The 24,869-nt window shown below is 52.7% G+C and overlaps 10 protein-coding genes across 10 annotated transcripts; 4 read left to right on the top strand and 6 right to left on the bottom strand.

Moving 5' to 3' along the window:
• Positions 1–3,055: 3,055 nt before the first annotated feature.
• On the bottom strand, positions 3,056–5,692 carry BDW74DRAFT_130997 (2OG-Fe(II) oxygenase). The gene is made up of 4 exons (XM_073722285.1): positions 4,594–5,692; positions 4,166–4,547; positions 3,540–4,117; positions 3,056–3,464 (listed from the first exon to the last, which is right to left on the bottom strand). Exons 1-4 carry the CDS (start codon positions 5,536–5,538, stop codon positions 3,270–3,272), a joined length of 2,100 nt encoding a protein of 699 aa, XP_073585702.1. The 5' UTR covers positions 5,539–5,692; the 3' UTR covers positions 3,056–3,269.
• A 1,129-nt stretch (positions 5,693–6,821) lies between these two features.
• Positions 6,822–8,288, top strand: BDW74DRAFT_176570 (uncharacterized protein; the record flags this gene model as incomplete). The annotated part of the gene is made up of 1 exon (XM_073728641.1): positions 6,822–8,288. The coding sequence occupies one exon, from the start codon at positions 6,822–6,824 to the stop codon at positions 8,286–8,288; it is 1,467 nt and encodes a 488-aa protein (XP_073585701.1).
• A 48-nt stretch (positions 8,289–8,336) lies between these two features.
• Positions 8,337–11,082, bottom strand: BDW74DRAFT_130949 (uncharacterized protein). Its single transcript, XM_073722284.1, has one exon. The coding sequence runs from the start codon at positions 10,977–10,979 to the stop codon at positions 8,385–8,387; it is 2,595 nt and encodes an 864-aa protein (XP_073585700.1). The 5' UTR covers positions 10,980–11,082; the 3' UTR covers positions 8,337–8,384.
• Positions 11,083–12,083: 1,001 nt separating this feature from the next.
• BDW74DRAFT_130946 (DUF3176 domain-containing protein) lies at positions 12,084–14,272 on the bottom strand. The gene is made up of 3 exons (XM_073722283.1): positions 13,706–14,272; positions 13,477–13,646; positions 12,084–13,427 (listed from the first exon to the last, which is right to left on the bottom strand). The coding sequence occupies exons 1-3, from the start codon at positions 14,173–14,175 to the stop codon at positions 12,190–12,192; spliced, it is 1,878 nt and encodes a 625-aa protein (XP_073585699.1). The 5' UTR covers positions 14,176–14,272; the 3' UTR covers positions 12,084–12,189.
• Positions 14,273–14,344: 72 nt separating this feature from the next.
• Positions 14,345–15,124, bottom strand: BDW74DRAFT_150081 (uncharacterized protein). The gene has a single exon (XM_073723965.1). The coding sequence runs from the start codon at positions 15,024–15,026 to the stop codon at positions 14,415–14,417; it is 612 nt and encodes a 203-aa protein (XP_073585698.1). The 5' UTR covers positions 15,027–15,124; the 3' UTR covers positions 14,345–14,414.
• Positions 15,125–15,468: 344 nt separating this feature from the next.
• On the top strand, positions 15,469–15,816 carry BDW74DRAFT_150080 (uncharacterized protein). Its single transcript, XM_073723964.1, has one exon. It carries the CDS (start codon positions 15,518–15,520, stop codon positions 15,725–15,727), a length of 210 nt encoding a protein of 69 aa, XP_073585697.1. The 5' UTR covers positions 15,469–15,517; the 3' UTR covers positions 15,728–15,816.
• Positions 15,817–17,760: 1,944 nt separating this feature from the next.
• On the top strand, positions 17,761–19,026 carry BDW74DRAFT_176567 (YncE family protein; the record flags this gene model as incomplete). Its single annotated transcript, XM_073728640.1, has 2 exons — positions 17,761–18,039; positions 18,109–19,026. 2 exons carry the CDS (start codon positions 17,761–17,763, stop codon positions 19,024–19,026), a joined length of 1,197 nt encoding a protein of 398 aa, XP_073585696.1.
• An 873-nt stretch (positions 19,027–19,899) lies between these two features.
• On the top strand, positions 19,900–20,889 carry BDW74DRAFT_176566 (uncharacterized protein; the record flags this gene model as incomplete). Its single annotated transcript, XM_073728639.1, has 3 exons — positions 19,900–19,977; positions 20,069–20,584; positions 20,638–20,889. 3 exons carry the CDS (start codon positions 19,900–19,902, stop codon positions 20,887–20,889), a joined length of 846 nt encoding a protein of 281 aa, XP_073585695.1.
• Positions 20,890–20,926: 37 nt separating this feature from the next.
• On the bottom strand, positions 20,927–22,999 carry BDW74DRAFT_167024 (flavin-containing monooxygenase; the record flags this gene model as incomplete). The annotated part of the gene is made up of 6 exons (XM_073726636.1): positions 20,927–20,980; positions 21,125–21,148; positions 21,215–21,549; positions 21,606–22,603; positions 22,684–22,878; positions 22,947–22,999. The coding sequence occupies 6 exons, from the start codon at positions 22,997–22,999 to the stop codon at positions 20,927–20,929; spliced, it is 1,659 nt and encodes a 552-aa protein (XP_073585694.1).
• Positions 23,000–23,044: 45 nt separating this feature from the next.
• On the bottom strand, positions 23,045–24,597 carry BDW74DRAFT_189990 (NAD(P)/FAD-dependent oxidoreductase; the record flags this gene model as incomplete). Its single annotated transcript, XM_073732094.1, has 2 exons — positions 23,045–23,456; positions 23,513–24,597. 2 exons carry the CDS (start codon positions 24,595–24,597, stop codon positions 23,255–23,257), a joined length of 1,287 nt encoding a protein of 428 aa, XP_073585693.1. The 3' UTR covers positions 23,045–23,254.
• Between the last annotated feature and the right edge of the window lie 272 nt (positions 24,598–24,869).

Genomic DNA, 24,869 nt, shown 5'->3' with positions numbered 1-24,869 from the left:
TATGATAGGCCCACCGGGATTCGAGGTCTACAACCCTGGACCTCGTGAGCATAAGCATCGGCTTTATATTTCCATGGTCTTGACGTTTCGCATTCATTGTCCTGACAGTGATATTTTTGGAGTCTTTTGCTTTGCTGCCAGGTTCCGTAAGAGCAAGCCAGGTACCTGTTCGGATTCAGAGACAAAGATCCTCGATGATCTACGGGTATCGACTCGAAGCTGCGGTGTTTCAATGTTTCTTTGTGACAAGTTCAACAAAGATCTTCAAAACCACATTCAACTTTCCCTGCAAAGCCGAGTCCGTACATATACCCTCGACCGTCTTCATCCCCTGTAGCTGCTCTGTGTTTCATTTCGATTTACTTTCATCTAACCATCTAATCACCAGCAAACACCTCGACTTCCTCATTGCATCAGCAAAATGTCATTTCAGGCCCAATATGAGCCTTGCGCTGCACAGGACTTCGATTGTCCCGCACCCAGCCCGGAACCAGTCCCGGTCCTCGCCCTAGATGCCGCAAATCACAAAACACCAGAGTATCGACCAGAAAAGCAGGAGCAGGATGCACGCGAGGAATCAAACAGCCAACCCCCCAAAGACAGCTCCGAAGACCCGGCCATTGAGCCCGAGCCTTCGCGACTCGGTGCTTTCGGTCCCGTCAACTACGGCATGGGCGTCAGCGACATGCTTGAGGGCTGCGAAGGGCCCTGGGATTACTTCCCCGGCAGCCATCACCCAGTGCACCTCGGTGATCGCTTAGGTCCCCTGAATCAATACAAGGTGATCAACAAGCTCGGGAACGGCGGGTTCGCGAATACCTGGTTGTGTCGCGTTCTCGGCGACGAGCCCACAAGATACGTCGCGTTGAAGATCGTCCAGGGACGGCTGTCCGGCTTGCAGAATAAAGAGGTTGACAACGTGCGGCGTCTGCATAAGCTCGCTGAAACGGATCCCGATATCAAGAAGTACTGCCTTCTTCCTTACAAATTCTTCGAGCATGATGGGCCGAATGGGTTCCACGATTGTCTTGTTTATCCGGTTGCTGGGCCCCCCTTGGGGGATATCGATGCGACAGTGTCGGAACCGCATGACTACCTGCGGAATCTCGCAAGGCAGGCCGCGGATGCGATGGCTGTCCTTCATCGAAATTGTATTTGTCATGGAGGTATGTCTTTTCTTTTTCCGTGGCTTATCTAGTCAGTCCCGCTAGGCACGAGTGAAAATACTAACCACAAGCCACTGCAGATTTCCGACCCTCGAATCTCCTCCGCCGCGTCGAGGGCCTAGACGGCCTAACGGAGCAAGAAGTCGAACAGATCCTAGGCGAGCCAGAAGGAATGCATGTTCTCAAGTTCGAAGACGCAGACCCAGAGGCAAATCCACCTAGATACATCCTCCGCCCGGTCCTCTGGATGTCAACCCGCCTCCTCACCGACCAACTCTGCGTAATCGACTACGGCGAGTCCTTCCACATCAACCTCGACCACAAACCAGACCGCAACGGCATTCCCTTCGACTACGCATCCCCCGAACTCGTCCTGCAGAACGACTTCGGGCTCGCCAGCGATATATGGGCGCTAGCAGCCACAATGTTCGAGATCCGCCTCGGGTCGCGATTTTTCTATACCCAGGAATCAAGTTTAGCCGGGTATCTCGCCGCCATGATCCATCAGCTAGGCAAACTCCCCGAGCCGTTATGGTCGCAACCCGCCATCGCCATTGAAAAGCGAGAGGGAGAGCCGCCGCTGGACTGCGCGGACTTGACTGTACTGTCTTTGCTGGAGATTGAGAACTTCGACCCTGAGAATGATGACCACCCGTTCTACGAGGACGGAGATTCTGTGAGGCGACGGACCCTGCAGCAGAGAATGGCCGAGGAGATAGGGCATCTTCTCAAGTTATCCAGTAGCTGGGGATACGGATGGCATAAACCGCTTGTTGAGGAGGAGAGAGAACTTTTTGAAGATCTAATCTTCACCATGACGAGCTTGGATCCGGCGATGAGGCCGAATATTCTGCAGGTCCTGGACCATCCCTGGTTTGAGTGTAATCCTAGAGAGGCTGAGCTGCCTCTGTATGAGGGGGGGAAGAGGTCTGGTTACGGTCAAGAGGTTCTTCAAGTTGAATACCCAGTGCATGGGAATAAGCGCGCTGGGAGTATTGCAGAAGAACAAAGCGATGCGATTGTCATTGTACCCTCACCCTCCAATGACCCAGAGAATGCCAGGCATGAACCAGAACGAGAACCAGAAGCAGCCGGTATCGAGGCGCCTTCAGCCCCAGAAGCCCCAACTCCGTCTGGGTCTTTTCGGCCCGACACGCAGACACAGACAGAACCGGAGGTTGTTACTCCCAACTCACCTGAGAATGCGTTCCCTCCGACGGCGGACACCTTCCTGCCGGCCGAGGTCGAATCCGATCAATCCCAGCCCGAGCTAGAGCCAGCTATCGCCGAGGTACCACCCTCATCTGCACCCAGCACACAAAGCTTTATATCCATTGACGTCCAGGCTCCCTCGTCGCCCGTCTCTGACCGGGAGGCGTTCCGCTCCATCGACACCGACATGCCTGATTCGCCGGAAGAAGAGACCCCGAGCTTCGAGTCGACGTCGACTCCAGCCGGTTCAAACTCGCCTCGCAGTGTTGAACTCAAGGAGACAATACCAGCGAGCTGGAGCCAAATCTCGACCCAGAGCCAGACACCGAGTCAGCCAAAGCAGGCCGAGGTCCTGCAGGAATTCCCGGCTTTCGAAGACGCCGAAGTAGGCAAGACAGACTGTGACGTTTTTGCGAGGGTCACTGCGTGGTTTCAGAGTGTTACTCGGGCGTTGGGCTTTTGAGCACAGTGCATATTTTGGACTGGGTGTTTGGGTTAAAGTAGGTACTAGGCAACATCGTAATCCAGTTGAGCGAGTGAGCGTGAAATGGAGCCATAAGATCAAGGTAAACAGAACTAGACAATTAGACAGAATATTGACTCAATGACGTCTTATTTTGTACCTGCCCAATCGCGATAAAAGATCAGGAAGCTGCAGACTGCGACATGGAGCAACCGCCGGCCCCCTTCCCTCTCCAACAGACTACCTGCACGGTTATCGCCCCGGTACAGAAGGAGGCCGTAGAGAACGCGGCATGAGTAAAACGAAAAGCCAAATAAGTTCCTCCCGAATCCTATGGTCATCGTCCTGTCATATTACCATCTTATCCCGTTATATCAGCAAAATCCATCGCCTAGCCTCATACCCTCAAATTCTCGTTGACAGTGTAGTTAACCCCGACTAAGGATCCCAACCCTCTCCTTAGCCGGCGGAACAACAGCCAAAATAGCAGCACACGAGTATCTCGTCCCAATGGAAGCCTCATTGCCATACGCAATCTGGCTAAATGCCATCTCCTCGTGCTTCGGCCCCGTGATCCAGGTGACGCCGGGGAGATACTGGACTGGCCAGATGGACTGTATGACCTTTTGGAGAATTGAAAGTTAGTTTACGAGATACAGGTAGTAACGGAGTGCCTGGGATTGGGTAGGTAAGCTTACCTCGTCAAGACCCTGGTCATAGCCATAATCGAACGTCTTGTACGGACGGTGCGATAGTCCAACCTGCACACCGGGGCTTAGGTGCGTACTATTCTCCTTCACAGGAAAGTCACCATCGGCGAAATTCCTAGCGAGAGCTTGCATCCCGCACACACGGCGCGACAGCATGAGCGCTTTCCATCTTCGGTCAATATCCTCAAGTTCAGCCGCCGTAGCAGAGGGGAGAAGCTCGACGTAGTGAGGCTGTATCTTTTCATCCTTCTCAATGAATTTCTGGAGCGTCCCGCGGCTGTCGTAGTCGTACTCGTCCATATAGAAGCGACGACGCTGCCGACGTCCATTGGGCGCGATGTCAACGTCATCTTCGGGCACCGTGCCGGTGATACCGAGCGACGGATCCTCAGCGCAATAGTGTCCGTCTTTCTCGAGGATTGGAAGGACTTCCACGTCTATGTTGAGGGACTTGAAGACGGAGTAGAGGACTAGGTCTGCGCCTTTGAGGGCCCGGGGGAGGCGGAGTTCGGCAAGGTTAGAGGAGTGTGGGTATGCGTGTGAGCAGAATATTCCTAGAACGCCGCCTAACCATTTTTGTTAGTAAAGCAGCAGGATAGACAAGAGAGACTTACCATCCTTCATGAAATCTTCTTGGTCCAGGAGATTTCTAATCCACGGGTACGCAGGATAGGCCTTGGGGTCCACAATCGACGTAGGCGACGAGATGCCCACACTGAAGGGCTCAGTGACATAAAGGTTGTAGGTCAGCGTGACTCTATCACCCGCAGTGATGGTCTCGATCTCATGCTCGCAGTCGCTGTAGAATGCAGCCCACTGGATGCTTGTCTCGCTCTTTTCGCTCCAGTCGAACTCGACCTTTTGCCCGTGATGCTCCACAGACAGCTTACCACCCTGGAAAGGCGACGGAAGACAGACGACAAGCGATCCAATCTGGCTTGTCGCGCGCGGGGTGTCGACATGTTTTCGGAAGTGTCCTGATGGACCTGAGTATACCTGCATGCTTTAGAATCCTGCACATAGCTCAAATATCTCAGCTTACATTCAGCTTATACAGCTCCGCCGTGATCTTCCGAAACCCTAACTGGTTGTCGGTTTCGCTGCTGATGCTCGGGAGAAGGACCTGAGATAAATTCTCCAAAATCCCGAAGTCCGCCGGATGGAAGCTCGTCGCAAATTGGTCGCCGTTGATCTTTCCTGCTCGCCGATATTCCGGGTCAATCACGTCCTGCTGTCCTCTCCCAAAACTTGCAGGGTCGCAATCCACGACGAGATGACGGAGCGTGTCTGGGTGAGTCTCCGGGACGGATCCGTCGAGGGGTAAAACGAGCTTGCTCGCCGTAGCGTCATCGCCTTTGCTCCAAAATATATTGATTGGAGACGAAGCAGGTTGCATATCTTCCCTAGCCTTAAGATCACCGCGGACAATGGGGATCGAGCCACCACAGGAAAACGAAGCCGTAGCATGCGCGCCCTCGATAATGCTCTGCAGCTGGCGACACGACTCGGTAAATGCAGCCTTCTCGTCGGAGGAAATGTCGCTCAGCCCAGCACGTTCCCGATACTGCTTCTCCATGAGGGTATCCACGAGCGACCGCGGAATGCTGTTCTTGCGGTCCGCATCGTTCTTATACGAATTCACCCCCTGCCACCTCGTGTTAATACGCGTATAGATCCTCTCATGTTTGAAGACGTCGCCGTCATAACCATCAAGAAAACCTGGCAAAATTCGGTCGACATTCTGCCTCAACTCCGCCGTCGCCGCTGCCTTTGTCTCTCCAGGCGCTGACTCGAGGAGAGACCAAAAGCCATAGGACCCGGAATAGTCGTAGTACGTATACTGGTTTCCTCTCGATTTGAAAGGTAGCATGCGGGAGAGGAATAGGTCGACGCAAGCGTCGATCTTGCAGTCTTCGATCAATATCTTGTTGACCTCATCTTCTAGCTCGGCGATTGAGTGCCGGTATTCGATGTGAGGCGGATCCATGATTAAGACGAGATAGAGTATGAAAGAGTGATAGTCTAGGAGAAGTGATTTACCAGCGGTTTAAGTATGTGGTGATGTAGTAGGCTGGAGTTATGCCGAAGGAGCTGACGCCTGGGCGAATAGGCAGAATAGGCAGCAGCCCTGCAGCCAAGCCTCCCTTGTTCAACCTCGCCAGAATCTGGATAAATAAGAGCCCGCAAAACAATAAGTTAGCACATGTGATCCGTGGGCCCTGGATGCAGCCCCATGCGTGTTCATTCTAGAATGATAGTTTGAATGGCTAGAGTTTATTGTGCTAAGTATTTATGGTGTTGTCCAAGAACATCAGTGCGTGGAGGGCGATTGAGCGTAAGGCTGTTCGGATACCCAGCCAAAGGAACTCGTCTTTGCAAAGCTTCCCACCGTTTTCTTTGTGGCATTGGGCGGCCCAATAAAAGGAATCGCAATACACCGATCCTGTCCTGGAGTTACATCCTTTGAACATTGCAGTGAAAAGCTTTTTCATGCTTATTTGAGGAAACCGGAGTACCTGACGCAGCTGCTACCGACAGCTGGAACTGGCCCCGGCTTGTCCGAAGAGGAGCTCATCTTCGATGGCGTGGAAGGCTGCCGTCTCCTCGGTGGTATTGCGGTGACTGTTAGAAAAGCGAAACCATCAGCATGATTCCATCACATTAATAATGATCAAGGTCATGATCAACCGTGCGTACATCGAAACAAGACTCACTTCCTTCTGAAATGTGGCCTCGGGAGTCAGTGAAATTGTGCCCTCCCCAATGGCTAGATAGATCCCCTCGAGCGAATTGGAAAACGAGAATAGGTATGGTTGGCGTCGAGCTCTGTATCGTCGATGAGTTGACGCAATGATCCCCGCACATGTGAGAGGGGTATACGCCCGCGATGGAATTAGCCCACGACAACCCTGGAAGAGGCCAGGGTGGGAATTAGTGGGCGAGTGTGCTCAAGGTAGGAAGCCGAGCGCCCCGGTCTCCAGCGACATTTTGCACAACGGTTCCCGAATGCGCAGGTGGCTTTCTGCCCTCCAGGAGGAGAACTTGGCCAAGAACGATGTACTGAAGCTTGGTTCAGCAGGGCGATGTTGATGCTAGGCAGACAAAGCAGAAGACAATGGGCCAATAGCATCACTTGACCCCTCTGCAGCAGATCCCTGTCAGCCTTAGGTACACTGACAGTGTGGCTGTGCACGGCAACCTACCTACCTACCCCCCATTCCCCACCTCATCATCCTCCTCCTTCTCGCAATCCCAAAAAAATACGCAATAATGGATCAAAGCATATCACTCCTCGAAGCATGCGCGAACCCAGACACCCTCTTCTCAACGCCACCAGAATCCCTCATCCACCAAATTTACACCGAATTCCCAACAGAGATCGACCGTCTCAGACGCGCTTACTCAGTCCGAGAGCACGACCAGAACCCCTTGGAACACAGCACCCCATCCCCATCACACATCCTCTTCGGAGAAGAATACGACGAAGTCAACCGCACGCTCGTCGGCCTGCTCGCGCTGCGCTGGATCCACCGCAGGGATTACGCGAGCTTCACGGGCATTGGGATTGGCAGTCGCACGGGCACTCACAGTCACACAAACCCATCACGAGAACAAGAAGAAAGTCTCTCGCGAGGATCCTTCAAATGGATTACCGACTTTTACGAGCGCGTCATGCAGGTGGTGCCGGCTGATGCTGATGCACGGCCAGACGCAGACGCACTATACACCCTCATCACACTGATAATCACCAACGACCTGGGCAAAGACCCCAACCTCGCAAAGGAGTACAAAAGCATCACAGGAAGCGATATATCGCACGAAAACCACGACTTAATTCTCCTCAAGGCCCACGAAGCCGGTCTCGTCCCGTCCCTGGATCGCTTACCCGCCGCATATCGAGAAATCGCACTTTCCGGCCTGAAGCTCGCGAGTACGTTTAATCTAGGCCAACGCGCGCAGGCCGAAAATGCCCCCGTCTGTCTTGCGGCACTTCTGGATCTCCGGAAGGAGGAAGGTCCGGATAATCTGCGCGGATGCTGGCGCGCTTTCTACCTCCGCTTCATGGAGCAGCTGCTCGATATTGCTGGTGCGGGCGGACACATGGACTGGACGTGCGCGGGGAAACTGAGCGAGGCGGTTTTTGACTCGTACCGTGGGGTTTTTGAGACATGCTGCGCGGCCTTTGAGGGGGCGATGGATCTCCAAGAGGCTTATGATACCGTGTTGAGGCGACGGGCGGCGTTTTTGATCGATCGGGGTGTTGTGGGTATTCATCTTCTGGATGAATTCCTTGCATACCATATGACGAGCGATAACCGGGCATTCATGCGCCTGCTGTGCATGGGGAACGTCACGAGTGCGCAGACGGCTGAACTATTTCAGTCTACATGGAGAGACCTGGATCCGAGTACCAAGGAGGAGTTGGCGCAGGCCCTCAGTGCTTTTGGAGCTAGAGGCAAGCCTGCTATCCAGCCGACGTATATGCCTGCTTTCCTTAGTGGCATCAGGGACAGAAAAGAGTTGGAATGTGCTTTGAAGTTTCTGGGCCGCGTCATGACAGCACCTGTCACTGACATTGAGATGGAAGATGGTCATTTTGATCCGTCCGTTGTGGTCATCGAACGTAGCGTGCTTGGGATACTGAAAGAGTTTGTCGAGACTGGGTTGTTCCACGAGGATCCGACGGTTTTGGAGGGGGTTGATACGCCAAAGGGGGTTGTTGCGCTGAGATTATGAATCAGAAGAGTTGTATTAGTATCGCGACAGCATAGGGTCACATGTTATATCGAGAGAACAAAGACTGATAGACTGGTAAATCTCCGAAATAAATCATCATGTCTTCCTCGCCATTCCTCGCATACGACTCACATCCCCCTGACTAGCAAAGCTGATTTTCAGCCAGTCATTCGGCCTCGCAATCTCCTCCAGTGAGCTGCGCATGCGCATCACCCCTTCGCGGTATAAGGTATTGGTCTCAAATCGCCAACTGCAGAGCACAGTGCGGAGCATGCCGCCCTCCCGGCCACAGATAAGCGCAACCACCGGTGGCCTTTCGGCGGCTATAACAGATACGCTCAAACTGCCCGTGTCAACAATGGTAAACAGCCGATGACTATTAGAAATATTGAGCTCTTTTCGCATCCTCTCCCAGTAATCGGGGTCCTGCTCCAAGCCCTGTCGTAGATGGGGATTCCGCATGTCCTTGCAGAAAGGGGTAGACGAGGGGGAATAGGACAGGCGACCATGATGATTGCCATATATTTTAGTCTCAATATCGTCAAGTGGCATCGTCCCCTCAAAGCCAACAAGGTGGCAGGAGACGCCCTTGGTGCCGCTGTTGCACAGCTGACGAACAGCGAGGGGGCTGAACCAGGAGATGACCCAGCCGACACCGAAGTACACCAAGATCACGTATAGCGAGTATTTCAAATTCCCCTCATCGAGCGTGTGAGTGTTGGCTAGCATTGAAAAACCAAGGGTTGCGATTGTTCCAAAGAGGTTGAATCCGGCCAGGAAGAACCAGGCACCCAGATACACAACCCATTGCGAAAGAGTCGCCCGGAAGCCGGTCATGTCTCTCGCATAGTTCAGTCGGGGGAAGCTCTTCCAGCGGATAGGGATCCCGCGGCAGCGGTCCAAGATCACCGTGGAGGCGGTTTCCTCGTCGTCGTCGCCTTCATCGCCAACTCCGACCACGCTACAGAGCGGGTGGATGTCCCACAAATGAGTGCGGTATTGATCTTCTTCGGCGACGTCATGGAGCAGTCCCATAGTCCCAATGATGGGTGTCGGCTTTGGCCACAAACAAAGTAGACGCTCAATGAGTTGGTTGCTATCATTCACGAGAGACAAGCGAGCAATGGCATGGAAGGCGTTGTCTTTTTGATGAGGTTTGAGTCGATACGCAAGAAGTCCCATAGCTGCATAGGCCAGGAGCTTGGTTTCATACCCTTTGATACCCTCACCCATGGTGAGACGGGCCAGTGCCTGGACTGCGTAGGTGAACAATTGCAGCTCACTGAGCTGGGTACGGTTCGTATAATGGTCGACTAGGTGGGAGATCGCGTCCTCCCCTGAGTCCTGCACGACCGACGCTTTGTAGAATTGGGCAGGCCAGAAACTTCCACGCATATCCGACAACACCACCTTTGTGTACTCGGTTGGCATGGCCTGGATGTGCGTTTGCCAGACCGGAGCCACGCAGTAATATCGGATTTTCTCTGCAGCAAGAAGTACCTCGGGTAGAGTCCAGATCCGCTTACCCCAGGCTCGTTTGTCAGCTTCTCCTTCGCTGGGTAGCAGGATGTACACGCGCTTCGCGCAGCGGACAGCGTCGCAGATGGTGTTGACATCTTCTTCGTACTGTCTGCCGTGCGAAACGCAATCCGTGTCAACCCAAAAAGCGTTGATCGGAGGCTCATCTGGCAATCTTGCCTTATTCTCTGCCTCGAGAATAGCTTCTCCAACCGAGTGAAAAAACGGCCGTAAAACCGAGTCGACGGCGGGGTAGCTAGACCTGGTAAAACTTAAAAAGATGTAAGGCTGCAGCATGCCTGTGTTTCGGTCTCGAAGGTCCTTTGTGTCTTTCGCTTCCCAGTTGCCGTCTACGCCCTTCACGACTAGACGCTTCGGGATCATAGACTTGTGAGTATCAGACTGTGGCTCTAGATTACCGGGCGCCTGATCTAGGACGTTGACGGCATGTCTAGGCCATCTCCAGTGAACGTTTTCGTACTCTTCGTAAGGCTCGACCGAGCCATCGTCGGTCCATGGCGAGGCGATAACTTGGACAGATATCAAGACTTGAATAATCCACGCAAAGAGCAATGTGAGAACTGCGGATAAAATAAAATGAAGGGGCTTTAGAAGCACAGTCATATGTTTATGTCGAGGGAAGAACTTGTCCTTTTTCACATGCCCTGACCTCTGCTCTTCATCTATAGGGCTGCCGCCGGCAACGCGCTTAAGGTCAAAGGGGTCTAAGCAAATCTCGGCGAGTCTGATCACAAAAGGGGCGTTTCCTACAAGTTTCCTGTGATTCCAGTGTCGTGGACGCTTATCTAGCCGGGCATCATCGGTTGCTTGCACAACCAGCCGACGCGCAAACCCTTTCGTTGGGCTGTAGTAAACGTCAAGGTCCGGGAATTTCTCGTGCTCATCATTGCCCCAGAAGTTGAGATACCGACGTGGACGTTCTGAGCAGGCAACAGTATCGGCACTAGCATTGGGATCGGCCTGAATCCCTTGCTTGTGGTGGCCACTCAGCTCCAGCCGTCGAGCATCGAGCTGCTCCGAGGTGAGCTGTGGTCGCTTGGATCGGACACCGCTTGCCCAGTGGCGGTGTCCGTCATAGTGTCGCTGCAGACTGTGACCCCATTCTAGGGATTCGTTTGTGGCGGAGTGGTGTGAAGACTGACTGGCACCCATGGTAGGTTGCGTGGATCAATAAGGTGGATGGTAGTTTTCGTATAGATAAAGAGCACACAAGACGAGCAAACAACAAGACGTCAGGATCATTATAAGGAACCCCAACAGCGGAGCCTCACTCCTCTCCTCCGTTTCGCACTTTTCCAGCCCCCACCGAGGTTACGACGAGTGAGCAAGGCAACCCTTGTTCGGGCCCAAGGACAGTTTCACCGGCAGTGCTCAATATCGGCGGCACCAGCATTTCTAATTATTGATGTCCAAGGCTCCAAGCCCAAGAAGCACCCAAACTGACAATTCTCATTTTGCGGACCGGACGGAGTTAGAGTAAAAGCACGAATCAGATCCCAGGTCGCAAATTCACCCCTGTTTGCCAACGCCACAGCGGTGGAATACGAGGCAGCGCAAATCTCCATAGGGAGAGCTAATGGTGGTATTTTTGGATAAGCTCTAACCTAAAGGCTGAGAAGAGGGCTTCTTGTAGGATTGTACCTAGTGGGTGGTCAGCATAAGCAGTGAGCCATTGGCTGTAGAGAGGAGAAGAGTCGCACAAGCATTGCCCGCGGGCCCGGGTCTGGTCTAAGCCGGACGAAAGAATTGACGACAAGGGTTCTCTCGGGCACTGATGTTCGGCGGAGAGCGAGAAACAGCTAGAGATTATTGTTTTCAGTTCCCTTCAACTATGATACCTGTTTAAAAATGGTGTTTGGTGGACGTCGAAGCCAAAAGAAGTCCCCGTGATGAGCAGAAGCTTCCCTGCAGAGAATATTAAGAGACCCCCGCGGCTCAGCTCCGGCCGTCAAAATTGGCCGGGGCTCAGTCCAGGCCTGGACCGGTCCTGCCCCTTGTCGATGTGTCTGGGGTCTTGTCCTGATGACCTTCCGACTTGTGCGACGACAGGGCAAAAGAAAGAAAGCATTGCGTTTACTCATGCCGATGAGTGGAGGTCCGCGTAGTAGGCTGCCGACAAACCTCTTATCTCCGCTTACTTGATGATTCATGAGGCATCATATCTAGATCAGATTTTTGCTGCAACCGTACGGCGTATTCTGACCAATAAATCTCGCCGTCCACTGGAATTCAGCAGAGGGAGCTTGGGGGCTGTACGACCTGAGGGCCCTATCCAAGCTGAAGCTCCATATGTTGGGCCCCAGTTCCAGTCTATTTGCAACGATAGGAGGCGTGTGTAAACTTCATACTCATGCACGCGAAGCTATCTGTGGGGGCTGAATCCATGCAGCCTGACCTTCATGGTGTCTACATCGGGAATCCGCCGCGGCCTCGGTCCCTCCCAGCAACCTTCCTTCTCCGCGCCATCCTGGTAAAGAAACAGGAGTGGCAGTGGATCGTTCTTCCACCTGGGCGCCGTCCGCCGTCGCGTTTTCCACATCGTCCCAAAGAGTGCTACGGCGCCTAATACCCAGACAAAGATTGGCAGCGCAAGCCACTGCCATCGGACGGCAACATGGGTGACCATCACCTCCAGATGCCCATAAGTGGTATCCTGCGAGTCGCGAAAGGTCTTCGCGATCGCCTGCGCAACATTCGACATGGTGCGATTGAACCTGTCCGGTTTGACGTCACACCAGGCTCTGTCACACGATGACCTTCCATCGCGGTGGAAAGATTGCAGGACGTCGCTGGATGCGTATAATGCTGCCTCGGCTTCTGTAGAGTTGTAGCCGTACTCGGTCGAATTTTGCCAGTAGTAGCCGGTAAAAATGCTGCGCAGGAATTTTGCGACGGCCCTCTCGGCTGAAAGAGTGTATGTGAAGACTGTGTTGGATGGTAGTTTCAGCTGTGTCAACTCTCGAGACCACGGTGGGGAGAAATGCCATTGATAGTCGGTGTCGTTAGTGAAGGCAAAATCTGGATATGTAGCAAGGTAATCAGGATTGTCGGTGTAATTCATCCTGACTAACGTGCGATCCGACCAGATGGAGAGTGTTTCCTCACTATACTCGTTGTTCCTCACGGACGCACGGAACATGCGGACGACTGGCTCGATTGTGCATTCTGTTGCCTCCCATTTTATGCTTGGGTCCCCAGGAGAGCTACCAGAGGATTGTAGAGGATCTACGAACTGGATTGCGATTGTTGTCGTGTTCGTGTAGGTGATAGCTTGCGATGAGTTGACGGCCTTAACCACGAAGCCTACTGCTTGGGCAAATTCGCTGTCGGGGTCATAAGGCAAGGCCCACGCGTTGATCTGGCTTTTGGACAGAGTCGCAGTACAATTTGTATCTTCTTCAGATGAAAAGCTATCGCAGGATTGAGTTAAATGCTCCGTGATGTTGGCGCAGAGAGCCCTTGCATCTAAGGATACTATCGTATGCCAGGTGCAATTGGTGGATGAGCAATTATACCGAGGGATAGACCAGGGGTTCTCGGACTCCTTGCTGAAGAAGACATTGTATACGTTTGTTTTGAGCGCATACTCGACGGGAAAAGCTAAATTGACATCAACGTCTGCATTAGAACATAGCGAATAGTCACCTACCATCCACTTGAAAAGGCCCGCCATAGCTCCCGTAGTAGGGGCTACTCGAAATCGTAGCGGTGCTCGATGTATCTCTCACTCCACCCTCGTAATATCGGACCAGATTTTGGGCAAATGGATCGAATGCCAGTGCTAGCACAACCACCAGGCTTCCCACTACAGCGAAGTGTCTAGACGATAAGAATAGTCAGCAGACGCAGGAGCATGCTGTCGTGTATAAAGAGCGTACCTGCCCTGGAGAATCCAGATCAACTCCAAAGCCCCATAAGGCCCTCGGGTGGCTGAATCAAACGTGCGGATATCTCTTATAGGTTGTTCCCCTTGTGAAAACCATACCCATTTCGACTGGCCCAAGGCTTCAGTAACAAAGAACAGAATACAAGCTTTCGAAATGGTGGACAACCAGGATATAAGAGAGTTGAGTGACATGTAATACCAGTCCGGTTGAGGTTTCCCGTCGTATTTGGCGAGGACCGCAACTAGAGTAATCAGGGCTCCGGCAGATACACCGGTCGCGAGTAGTTCAAGAACAAACCAATCACTGATCTTTATGAGTACCGACCGCTCGCTAGCAGCCCCGTGCACCGTGGAGACGGACGAGGCAGTGCCTTGGGTGTTTGAGCCGTGGTCTTCTGACGTTCGCCCATTGTCTTCGAGGAGCTCTTGGGTGGCCGCTGGCTCTTCATTCCTCGCTGCCATTCTGGCGAAAGGCAAGTGCTGCCTTCTAGGATGTGAAGAAAAACTAGGCTTGCCACGGTTACACGCATTACTTAAATAGATGGCTTGCAAGGCTGTGCTTAGAGGCTAGACTCGTATTGGCACATGCATGCTTACATGTGTTTGCTGGGCCGCTCGGTTGGATGATCAGTGTCTGCACACCATTGGTTCAATTGATCGAGTGAACTCCTCCTCGGCACTCTCGCATCCACCGTCTTGCTTTAGTTCGCAGAAGATTGACCTTCTCCGGGTAATAACGAGTACATCCCATAATGTTTACTGACGGTTTGCGATGCTTGGGGTGGCGGAGAAGAATATCCCCTGCGTCGTCGACGGCATCTCAACAGAAGGTAAATGGCCGCAAGGATACCGAAAAAGACAGCCATACCCCCAACTGCAATTCCAGCTATTGCCCCAGAGGATAAGTGTGATGTCGAATTACCAGGAGATTTTGCGTCACGAAACAGCTCGTATTGATCCGGGGCGCTGGCACTCCAGGCTGCGGGTCTCAAATCCTCCAAGGGACAGCTGCTTCCAGCGCAAGGATTCGTCGCACAACATCCCAGAAATGGAGATTCTGTGAAATTGCACACGAACCAGTTTGCTGATGGAAGATTAACGCAAGCGCCCGGTCTAATCTTATCGAACATGGCGGCGCCATCAAATGAAGCTGGACGGATATCGAGCGGCGGGCATGTTGAGCTGGTTGCATTGTTGCAAGGAGCGGAGGTGCAGCAGCCTACGAAGCGAGGCGGATCTGGACAAGCATACCAGTTGCTTCCTGGTGGGCAAGTAAAGTGGCAGTTGGGCGAGGCCCCGTCGCAGGAGGACATGGTAGGGATGTCCTTAGTTGGAATAGAATGGATATTCAGCGGCAAGGAATTTATAGGAGACAAAACCAGAATTTCCGCACATATATTGCGTGGAGACGATATTCCGAGGGGTTGCGGAACTCGAGCCTTTCTTTCAGAGATATCTCAGCCTTGTCCTGGGACGCTTGGCCAACATCTGTGCCACAGCAAACCTTCCCAACAAACCAAGCGTTTTGCGGTCAGACCGCGAGTCCCGAACTTGTGTGATTCCTCATTGGTAAAAGTGAGTATGCAAGCGACTAAACTGGGAAAGGAGTCGACGAAAGTAATAAGAGAACGACAACGCCCCTCTTCATTTGCGTAACGCTGACTACTTGATGCTCTGAAAGATTGGGGTTGAACGATTTCAGAGCCAACGTGTAGGCTCTCTCCCTGAATACAAGAGTGCCCACATCGTGCGAGAAAATAATGTGACTCAAGGTTCCCCGTGCTGACTTGTTTCATGGACAAACATGGAGGCTTCCACAGCCTTTTGGGGGGTGTTTGACGGCGAAACCGGGCCCAATATCTTTTGGAATGAACTCAATGCCCCTGTGCACCATTGCATATTGTTGATCTTGACAGTTGCACTTGTCGCTGAGGGGCCAGCAATATTGGACAGACCCTACTACAGAATTTTAAGCCAATCGGGGTCAACGCGGGACTCCAGCGTTAATCAGTGAGGAAAGGAATGAGAGGTGAGCCATTAAAATACATGTATTAACTAAACTAACTTACCAGCTAGCTATCTAAGAAGTTTAAGGCTATATAAATATATAAAAAAAAATAAATTAAAAGGCGGTAAATATACTACCGCTGAGCAGTCATGCTCGACTCGACAATCAGGGCTCCCCGCGTGTATCCCTACCATAAGAGGTTTTGTTCCTAAACCAAAGCAACAAAACTGCATACTGACGCGCTTGGATCCATTACCGTCGGCGGTGGTTAGGCGGGCCCTGGATGCGGAGAATCAGGCCGGTTTTGATGTCCACTTTGAGGTGGCTGAGGGTGCGCGGTGAGATTGGATAAGTATGAGAAAGCAAAAAGAGCAGACCCTAGACGCACCAGCATACCTGTTTAGACCTAGGCCAGCTTTTACCGTAAACCCGCGCATCTAAATCCAGGCATCCTATATGACTTGCCGAATATTTGGCTGAAAAGCCTTTACCGTTCATGTCATCGCCAACGGATGGCCGCCCTGCACGCCCACATCTGTTCAGTCGCGCTGGTAGCCGGTGCCACTCTACCGACAGTATAAAAGGCCGGCTGCGAGGATTCCAAGATTGGCAGGATCGTTAGGAACAGTTTGCGTCGCGCCCCTGTAGTCGATAGCCATTGTGACAGATGGAAATCCTGGATAACCCCGAAACTAGAGGCGGCTGTAGGCTCGCACTTGTTTCTCAACAGAAAAGTACCCGCCAAAGCGATATGATATCGGCTGGAGGAATGGGCAACGCCACAAAGGCGCAAGAAATCACCGTTACCAACAAGGTACTGTTGCCATAGCCTTGGAGGCCAGCGAGACAGAAGTCTACATCAGTAGACCCGGACCTAGAACAGTCGACACCTGTCCCACTGAAGCAACCCCGAGCGGGCGCCAAATGATTACGCCGTCAGGACTTGTATGCTTGGTTAGATTTGACACCGGAAGATGATGAACTCATGATTTGGCTGGGGTTTGATTCCGCACAGTCGAGAGTGGCAGGACGAATATTGCGGGAAAAAAGAGGAATGTCAGCGGTCTCAAACACCTATAGTTCTACAAAGCTCTTCATAGCAAGCATATTGACCTATTAGCTAAAAAAATGGTTCAACGATGCTATATTGTTAGAACGCGAGACAAGGTCCAGGGAAGGTGGAAAATGAGAAGAGAAAGGAGCGAGCAACGACCGACCAAACTTCTGATTGGCTGCAAGAGCTTAGTCACTGTGGTACGCGACTGCCTTGAGGCCTTGGTGCCTTATCGCCTAATAGCTTTTGGGCATGGTCTGGCGCTCCGAACGCGTCTGCTTAAGGTTCTCGAATACATCTCAGCACAAACCGGGGCTTGTTGCCTGTATTCCGCCAGACATGATAATTCTGTTGGCCTGAAAAAGTAGTTTGCTAACTCAGCGGCCTCAGCTTCAAACGAACCGTATGAGATCTGACCGCATCGGCGGAATCAACGAACTCTACCTGCGGTAAGCCGTCACTGACAAGCTCGAAACCGGCCATGCGACCTTAGACCTTGCTTCAGGCACATTAAATCTAGTGGTCTAAATGCTTCAAGCCTAGCAGTGTGACAGGAGCACCAATCTCGGGAACCATGCCCCCCCTCCCCTTACTCACGGGCGGAACCATCGGCGGAGGCTTCGATAGCGGCCACTCTTCGACGGACGCGCTGTCCGCATTGACCACTTGCTGTCATCATCAAATATTACGCGATCAGGTTAAGCGGCTGTCGGCCTCAACGCACAACCGACGAGGAATCAGGGGGAGGCGGCGGAGCCGGGCGCTTACCCGATCAGTGGCTCAAGTATGCGATAATGAGTTCCTGGATGAGTGATCAAACCTCACAGCACTGCGTCATTGCATTTGCTCAGCTGAGGATATCAAGAGGACAAGGAGGAAGCGATACGTCTATAAAAGGGGAGCAGAAGGTTGCCATGAGTCAACTCTCGCACTCAGAATCATCCCACCTGCGAGGCATCCTCTTCTTGGTCTCAGCTCAATCAAAATGCGCCTCACTCTTCAACTCTCCGTCATACTTGCCAGCACGGCTGGGTCGATTTATGCTCACCCTAGCTCTAGGTCTCATTCCAACAGGGCAGTCTACGTCCCGACGAACGACGCGGAGAATGCCGTGATCGGAGTTCGGATCCAGAAGAATGGCCTTCTTGGAGAACCTCAAGTGACGTTGACCGGCGGCACGGGAGAAAGCGGGCTTGATAATGATGGGGAACCTGCGGGCCCGGATTCCCTCTTCAGTCAGGGAGCAGTTGCTGTTGCCGGCGAGGTAAGCTACTCAACGCAACCATCAACGCAAATATGCGCCGCCGAATACTGACTTGCGGTCGCCCATCAGTACGTCTTTGCTGTCAACCCCGGATCCAACAGCGTGAGCATGCTGGAGTTTGACCGACATGACCCTTCACAACTCACACTCGTCGGCCAACCTGCTTCGATCCCTGGCGACTTTCCCAACACCGTTGCTGCATCCTCAAAAGGGCGTCTCGTCTGCGTTGGAACGACAGGCACCAAGGCCGGTGTATCCTGTACAACCTACGACAGGCATGGATTGGGCACATTTGACGAGTTACGTCCGTTCGAACTGAACCAGACTACGCCGCCCGTTGGTCCAGCTGGCACTCTCTCGCATGTTCTCTTTTCCGAAGACGATTCTCTCCTTTATGCCGCGGTCAAAGGGGATGGAACCGCGAACAACACTGGATTTTTCTCTGTCTTCCCTATAAAACACGGCTGCTCCCCAAATACCACCGCTACCGTGGTAAGAAAAGACATCCAGAGCTCACCTAGCGGGACTAACTTACTCTTCGGCTCGGTCGTCATTCCTTCATCAGGCCTTGTCTTCGCGACGGACCCTGGTTTCGGCGCAGCCGTGCTCAAAGTGAACGACGATACGCGCGAAGCCGAGCTCGTCGCAAAAGCGACCCTTCCCGGCCAACAAGCAACTTGCTGGGCCGCATATTCGGACAAAACAAATAGCGTCTTCGTGACGGATGTCCTGGTGAACCGGCTTGTTGAGCTGGACGCAGTCGATGCGAGCATTCTGCGAACGGCCGACCTTCCGAATCAAGACCCCGGCCTGGTTGATCTTGTTGTTGTGGGTCGGCACGTATATGCGCTGTCTCCAGGCAATGGAACCACCGATGCTGCGATTACAGTATTCGATATCGAGCAGAATAAGCAGGTTCAGCGAATTCCGCTGAGAGAGTTCGGCGCGGGACCAAGCGCGATGGGGATGGCATATCTTGAGCTGTGATGTCGAGGTATCAAGTAGCGCTGTTGAGGTCCAAGCTTCTCCGGATCTCAACGAGTTCAAGTTGGGCGCTGGCAGTGTCCGGTGCAATGGTCAGGCTAACCGGCTATATGACGCATCCCATGAGATTTCGATTGCTCAATCCCCTCATCCCCAAGTGTATATGAGTTGAAGTTGGTGCATAGTTCACAAACTTGCATTTCACTTTTCTTTGACCGGCCATGGACAATTCGGAGCTCTCTGCATCGCCCTTCCCTTCCTGCTTCGTTTCTTTTGCGTTCACTCTGCCAGCGTGCTTAGAAAATGAATCATATAGCCATTTCTCTGTCCACGGGTGCTTTCACTCTGCTCGATCAATGCGCCTCTTCTGTCCGAAAAAAATTAAACCTAAGCGACGTTATAAGAGGAATTCAAGGCCGCCGGTAGATACATCCAACCATCTGGCAATCCGAATCCTCGCACAGGCCTAATAGGTGATCTGTGATTCTTGGCTGTGATCTTATTCTTGGCTCCTTGTTCTAATTGTCTCGGGTTATATATCAAATCACCAATTTTCAATGCCACAAATTGGCTGAAACGTCTCGGTTGTTTCGAATAACCGAGGGTGCCCCAAATACCGACGGATTGCAACTGCCGGGTGCTAATACAAGAATCGATGCGATATGTTTCTCGATATGCCGATGAAGGAAAGCTGCTTTGATTGCCATGCCGAGGTGTGGAATTTGAGCAACCTTGATGTCATCTTTTGGTTCAAGGGTCTCATGGGGAGCATAAATATCACGATTCTCAAGGCCATGTCCACCGGTGACTTATACTCACACCCAGCAATCTACATATCCTCTTCCCAGTGTCAGAATACTCCAGCTTTAGCCCATCATGAAGTGGCACATAGCAGGTCTGACCTTCGTCCACGCAACCCTCTCTCTCGCCGCAGGGAACGGCCCCTACGATGCCGTACGTCTCTTCCATCTCCCTTCCCCTCTCCCCCACCAACCTCCATTCGAACCAACCCACAATCCCACTAAAATCCTTCAATCATAAACAGGGCCACACAACAGACCCAACCCTCCCCAGACACACCCTCTACCTCCCCAAGAACCCACCCACCAACACGTCTCTACCAATCCTAATCTGGGGCAACGGCGCATGCTCCGCAAACGGGACTTTATTCGGGAACCTCCTCACAAACATCGCATCCTACGGCTTTCTAGCCATTGCATCCGGTTCTCCAAACGGGCACGGGACGACGGATGTACAGCTCATGAGAGATGCGCTGGATTGGGTTGAGAACGTCACCAATCATACCGGACGGTACTGGGGCGCGGCCATCGACACGGCCAACATCGCTGTCGCAGGACAGAGTTGCGGTGGTCTAGAGGCGTACCAGATGCGTGATGATGAGAGGGTGAAGTACCTGGGGATCTTCAACTCGGGGTTTCTAGATCTGGGGTTCTTTGGAGATCTATTAGGGATGCCGAATGAAGACCCGGAGACTATCAAGGAGGTAAAAAAGCCAGTTTTTTACTTCCTTGGTGGGGAGACGGATATTGCGTATAAGAATGTACGTCGACCCCTCAGTTCCTTCGAGAGGCGATGCTAATGTTCACGACGCAGGGAATGGCTAACTACGCTGCTCTCTCCGGCGTACCGAAGTGGGTTGGGAACTACCCCGTCGGACACCTGGGTACGTATGCTGAGCCTGAGGGCGGAGCGTTTGGCGTCGCAGCTGTGAATTGGCTGAAGTGGGTGCTTAAGGGGGACACCAGCCAGGAGGAGTGGTTTGTTGGTGGTGGTGCGCAGGAAGCTGGGTGGGAGGAGGTTGGTAGTGAGGGGTTGGAGGATCTCTTGACCTTTTCTGAATCCTGAGGGTAGCGTTCCTGTACATGGTGCTGTTCAGCAAGTTCTAGGAGGACTTATAGGTGGAGAAGGAGAGGATATCTCTTCCAGGGTTGTGTATCTGCACGGAGACAGTATTCCCATTCAGAACCATGCTTCAAAGCCTAGCTTGCACATTTGCCTGATCCAGTTCCCTATCGCCATGCTCCCCTTCGGACAAATCCGAGGATGCGGCCGAAGACACAGGCAAAGCCTCCCCTTCAACCAAATAGTAGCTCAGATCCCCAATCTTTTCCAAACTAGGCACCGCACTCCCCTCTTTGGCCTTCCTCTCCTCCCTCCCCAAGGTATCAACCTCCCCAGTCGCATCCTCAAGCCACGACATCCCCCGCCCCCAATACGCGAACCGATTCCCGCTATACGTTATCTCAAAGTCCTCCCAGCGGTCTTCAGCGAGGATCTGCATATAGTGTAATGAACTTCCCGGCCAAAGGGCTGTAATTTTGCCGGTAACGTTGTTCTTGTACCAGCTTCGACACGTTCCCGTCCACACCATATCCTTCATGTATAACTGCGTATGGGCATCGAAGTCCGCTTGGACGGATGGCTTGATGGTGAAAGAGTGGATTCGCTCGCGGACGGTTTTAAGGAGGATGCGCGTTATGTAGGCACTTGTTGCTTCGAGGGGTCCTTGCGCACTTCGTCAGCAACTTTTGTAGAAAAGGATTGAGGGAAAAACTGCGTACCCATCAAACTCCCATTCGAAATCGGCGTATTCGGTCCTAGAAACATGAGATAGTTCGGGAACCCTGCCACCGTAATCCCAAAGTACGATGTCGGATTTGTCTCCCATAGATCCTGGAGATTTGTGCCTTCCAGACCGATGATAGGGAATCGAGGACGGAACGAGGTGTTGAAGCCCGTTGCTGCTATCAAGATCTCAGCTGGATTCGTTGTCCCGTCTTCCATGACCACACCCTGACTCGTAATCTCGCGAATAGGGTCGAAGATAGGCCGCACGTTCTCCTCCTGCAGGGCAAACAGGTATTCTTCCCCGGGATTGACGCGCCGACAACCGGCCTCAAATTTCGGGATGAGCTTCTCCTGCAATTCCGGATTTCGAATGAGCTCCTTCATTCGTCCCTCGAACCTAGCCCTTAAACTCTGTTGTTCCGGGGAATGCCTTGTAAAAGCCCCAAACATGGCATTGAACTGATCCTCGAGTCTCTTCCGCATAGCAAGATATCCCTCTTTATCTTCCCGGAAAGACCTCTTCTCAGCTTCAGAGTAGATATGCCCTTTACTCACACCGGGTGGCAGTGCAACAGGCGGAGATATCCACGAAGGAGTCCGAATGTGGATATCCACACGCTCTGCTACTTTCTGAACCTCCGGTAAGAGCTGGACAGCACTTGCTCCGGCCCCGATGATGGCAATTCGTTTGCCGGTTAGATCGACGCTATCATCCCATGCTGCCGTATGCAGTATCGGACCAGCGAATGTGTCCAGTCCGCGTATCTCAGGCATCTGCGGGTTATTCAGGATCCCGCCGGCGTTGATGAGGATCTCGGATTCGATTGTTTTCGTGCCGTGATTCTCGGTATGGATAGTGACGGTCCAAATTCCCCGCTCTTGGTTCCAGTCTGCATTGGTGACAGGGCTATTAAGACTGATATGTGGCGTGAGATTGTATTGCTTCACGACGGCTTTGAGGTAGCTTTGGATCTCAGACGAGGTTGCGTAACTACACCCAGCCAATCCTCGTCAGCACCCAGTGACTTCCACCGAAACTGTAACTAGGAATGAGGGTAAGACTAGACGTACAACCTAGACCACTCCGTATTCGGCGCAAAAGAGTACTGGTAGAGATGGCTGGGGACATCGCACGCACAGCCCGGATAGCGGTTCTCGAACCAGGTCCCGCCGACCTCGGGGGATTTCTCGTAGATGTGGAAGTCGATGTGTTGGGAGAGATGTTTTTGCTGCAGGACCTTGATGCCCATAAGGATGCCGGAGACGCTGATTGTTTGTTGTTAGAAGTGTCTTGGAGGAGAGATGGAGAGGAGGGAAGCGAGGGGAGGACGAACCCGGCGCCAATGATTGTCACTCGGAGACGCTTGGGGGGTTGTGCTCCTGCCATGGTGATTTCTTCTGCTTGTTGATTATTTCAAGAAAGTCAATGATGCGATGCCTCTATCGTCTCCTTATCCGTGATCTTTTCTCTGTCTATTTATCTCTATCACCGATATCATCTATAGTAGATGATCATTCATCGTGCGGGGAAGCAGCCGGATGGCTCCCCGTCTCCGAATCCTTTGATAAGCAACGGCAAAAGTGCCTCTATTGGTTGCTCTCTATGCATACGTCCCATGCTTATCTTGTGCGAATATACTCCTCACAACTTGGATTGCTCCAGGACCGACAGCTTCCGCAGAGGCGGACCTCCGCGGCTGCCATCCCCAGACATAACCACGGAGCCACCCGTATTCTCCTTCTCAGGTGCTTTCAACCTCCATTTCTGGCGCAGGTCGTATGATGCGCGGTTCTCAAAGCAATCGACGACGTATTTGCCCAGGACGGGGAGGAATTTGAATGCGCTGGGAAAGGTTAGCTTGTTGTCTGGTAAAAAGGTAAATATAAAGTGGGAACGTACTGTCCTGCACCGCCCGTGGCAACAAACAGGCCCTCTAATGATGGATGACGGTCAATGATAAAGTCTCCAGTGGGAGTATCTGTGTACCAGCACAACCTGCGGTTGATCCAAGGCCGATCGGCCAAGCTGGGGAACAGGCTCTTCAGCCCTTCGCGAAGGCCTGCATCCGCGTCATCAGGAAGATATCCAGATGACGCATTGCTAGAGTCTCGTCGTGGTCCAGAAATAGTGCGACCGGTTGCTTCGGACTTGACTTCGGTAGCGAAGCCGTAGCCGTGGCGAGCAAGTTTGAGTATGTTTGTTCCTGGCGTGGGCGGGAAGGAGAACACACCGGATGTCATATTAATCATCACGGGCGTTTTGGCGAATTTCTCCGCTTCATCGTGGGTGAGTTGTATGAAGCCAACAGGTTGACCGGAGGAAGAAGCATTGTGCGAGAGGTCGATTAGGCGGTTTGACCATGCACCGGTGGCGAGAATGACTTGCGATGCGAGAAGGTGCGATTCATCCGCAAGGTTGACGCCGACGACACGACTACCGGACCGACGTAGCGAATGAACTGTTCCGCGACGGCCGGTGATGAACGACACACCAGCGACGCTGCATTCCGATGCCAAGCGTCCGATACTTCCCGCTGCGTCCGCCCATCCTCCGACGGGGTTGTTGTACCCCTGCGCGGAGGGCAGATCGGCTTCAATGCCGGGATAGAGAGCGCGCATCTGCGTGATATTGGAGAAGTCACGGACACGACCGCCCTTCTCGAGAATATTCTGCTTCGACTTCTCAACGTAGGCATTGGAGCCAGTCTCTGAAATCAGGACGAACCCCGACTCATAGTAAAAGTCGGAGTATGCGCCCGTCCAGCCCTTGTAGGCCTCCAGGGCCATCTGCGCGTAAACAGGATCGGCATAGTCTGCACGAATGATGCGCGAAATGTCAACGCTGCTTCCGTCGATAACCGGCGGGACATGGCGATCAAGAACAGTGATGTTCGTGTATCCCCTCCTGGTCAGCTCGAGCGCGGTTGACAGGCCAAACACCCCGGCACCGATAATCAGAATTGAGTCTGTTTTCTGGTTGGTCATTTTGAAGATAAGAAAGGCGTTGTTATCCACGAATAGAATAATGAGAAGAGACAACGACACGAGAACCGGGGATTTTTCAACCCCAATTGTCCGGAAGTCTCCCCGTCGGGTGTATACTCCACCCAGCGGACCCGGGGCGCGTTCCGCCGACATGGATAGAGGCTTGCGCTATCACTTACTCCAAAACAGGCAAAAATGAAGGGGGTGTGATAAGGTGCATAAAATAGAGATTATGATACCACTTCTAGAGCTCAAAGTAAAGCCCGTACTGA

Source organism: Aspergillus multicolor (genome assembly GCF_047715735.1).
Source record: "Aspergillus multicolor strain CBS 133.54 unplaced genomic scaffold BDW74scaffold_7, whole genome shotgun sequence".
Taxonomy (NCBI): domain Eukaryota; kingdom Fungi; phylum Ascomycota; class Eurotiomycetes; order Eurotiales; family Aspergillaceae; genus Aspergillus; species Aspergillus multicolor.
This window is presented reverse-complemented; position numbering and strand designations above follow the sequence as displayed.

Bases quoted from the DNA above. Each gene is read 5' to 3' on its own strand.
- BDW74DRAFT_130997 (XM_073722285.1), bottom strand. From the start codon at position 5,538: ATGGATCCGCCTCACATCGAATACCGGCACTCAATCGCCGAGCTAGAA. The intron at 4,118-4,165 runs GTAAGTCTCTCT...AAAAATGGTTAG, and splicing joins AGAAGATTTCATGAAGGATG to GCGGCGTTCTAGGAATATTC. The intron at 3,465-3,539 runs GTAAGCTTACCT...ATTCTCCAAAAG, and splicing joins ATGACCAGGGTCTTGACGAG to GTCATACAGTCCATCTGGCC.
- BDW74DRAFT_130949 (XM_073722284.1), bottom strand. From the start codon at position 10,979: ATGGGTGCCAGTCAGTCTTCACACCACTCCGCCACAAACGAATCCCTA.
- BDW74DRAFT_130946 (XM_073722283.1), bottom strand. From the start codon at position 14,175: ATGGCAGCGAGGAATGAAGAGCCAGCGGCCACCCAAGAGCTCCTCGAA. The intron at 13,647-13,705 runs GTACGCTCTTTA...CTTATCGTCTAG, and splicing joins ATCTGGATTCTCCAGGGCAG to ACACTTCGCTGTAGTGGGAA. The intron at 13,428-13,476 runs GTAGGTGACTAT...ATGTCAATTTAG, and splicing joins CGGGCCTTTTCAAGTGGATG to CTTTTCCCGTCGAGTATGCG.
- BDW74DRAFT_150081 (XM_073723965.1), bottom strand. From the start codon at position 15,026: ATGTCCTCCTGCGACGGGGCCTCGCCCAACTGCCACTTTACTTGCCCA.
- BDW74DRAFT_150080 (XM_073723964.1), top strand. From the start codon at position 15,518: ATGGAGGCTTCCACAGCCTTTTGGGGGGTGTTTGACGGCGAAACCGGG.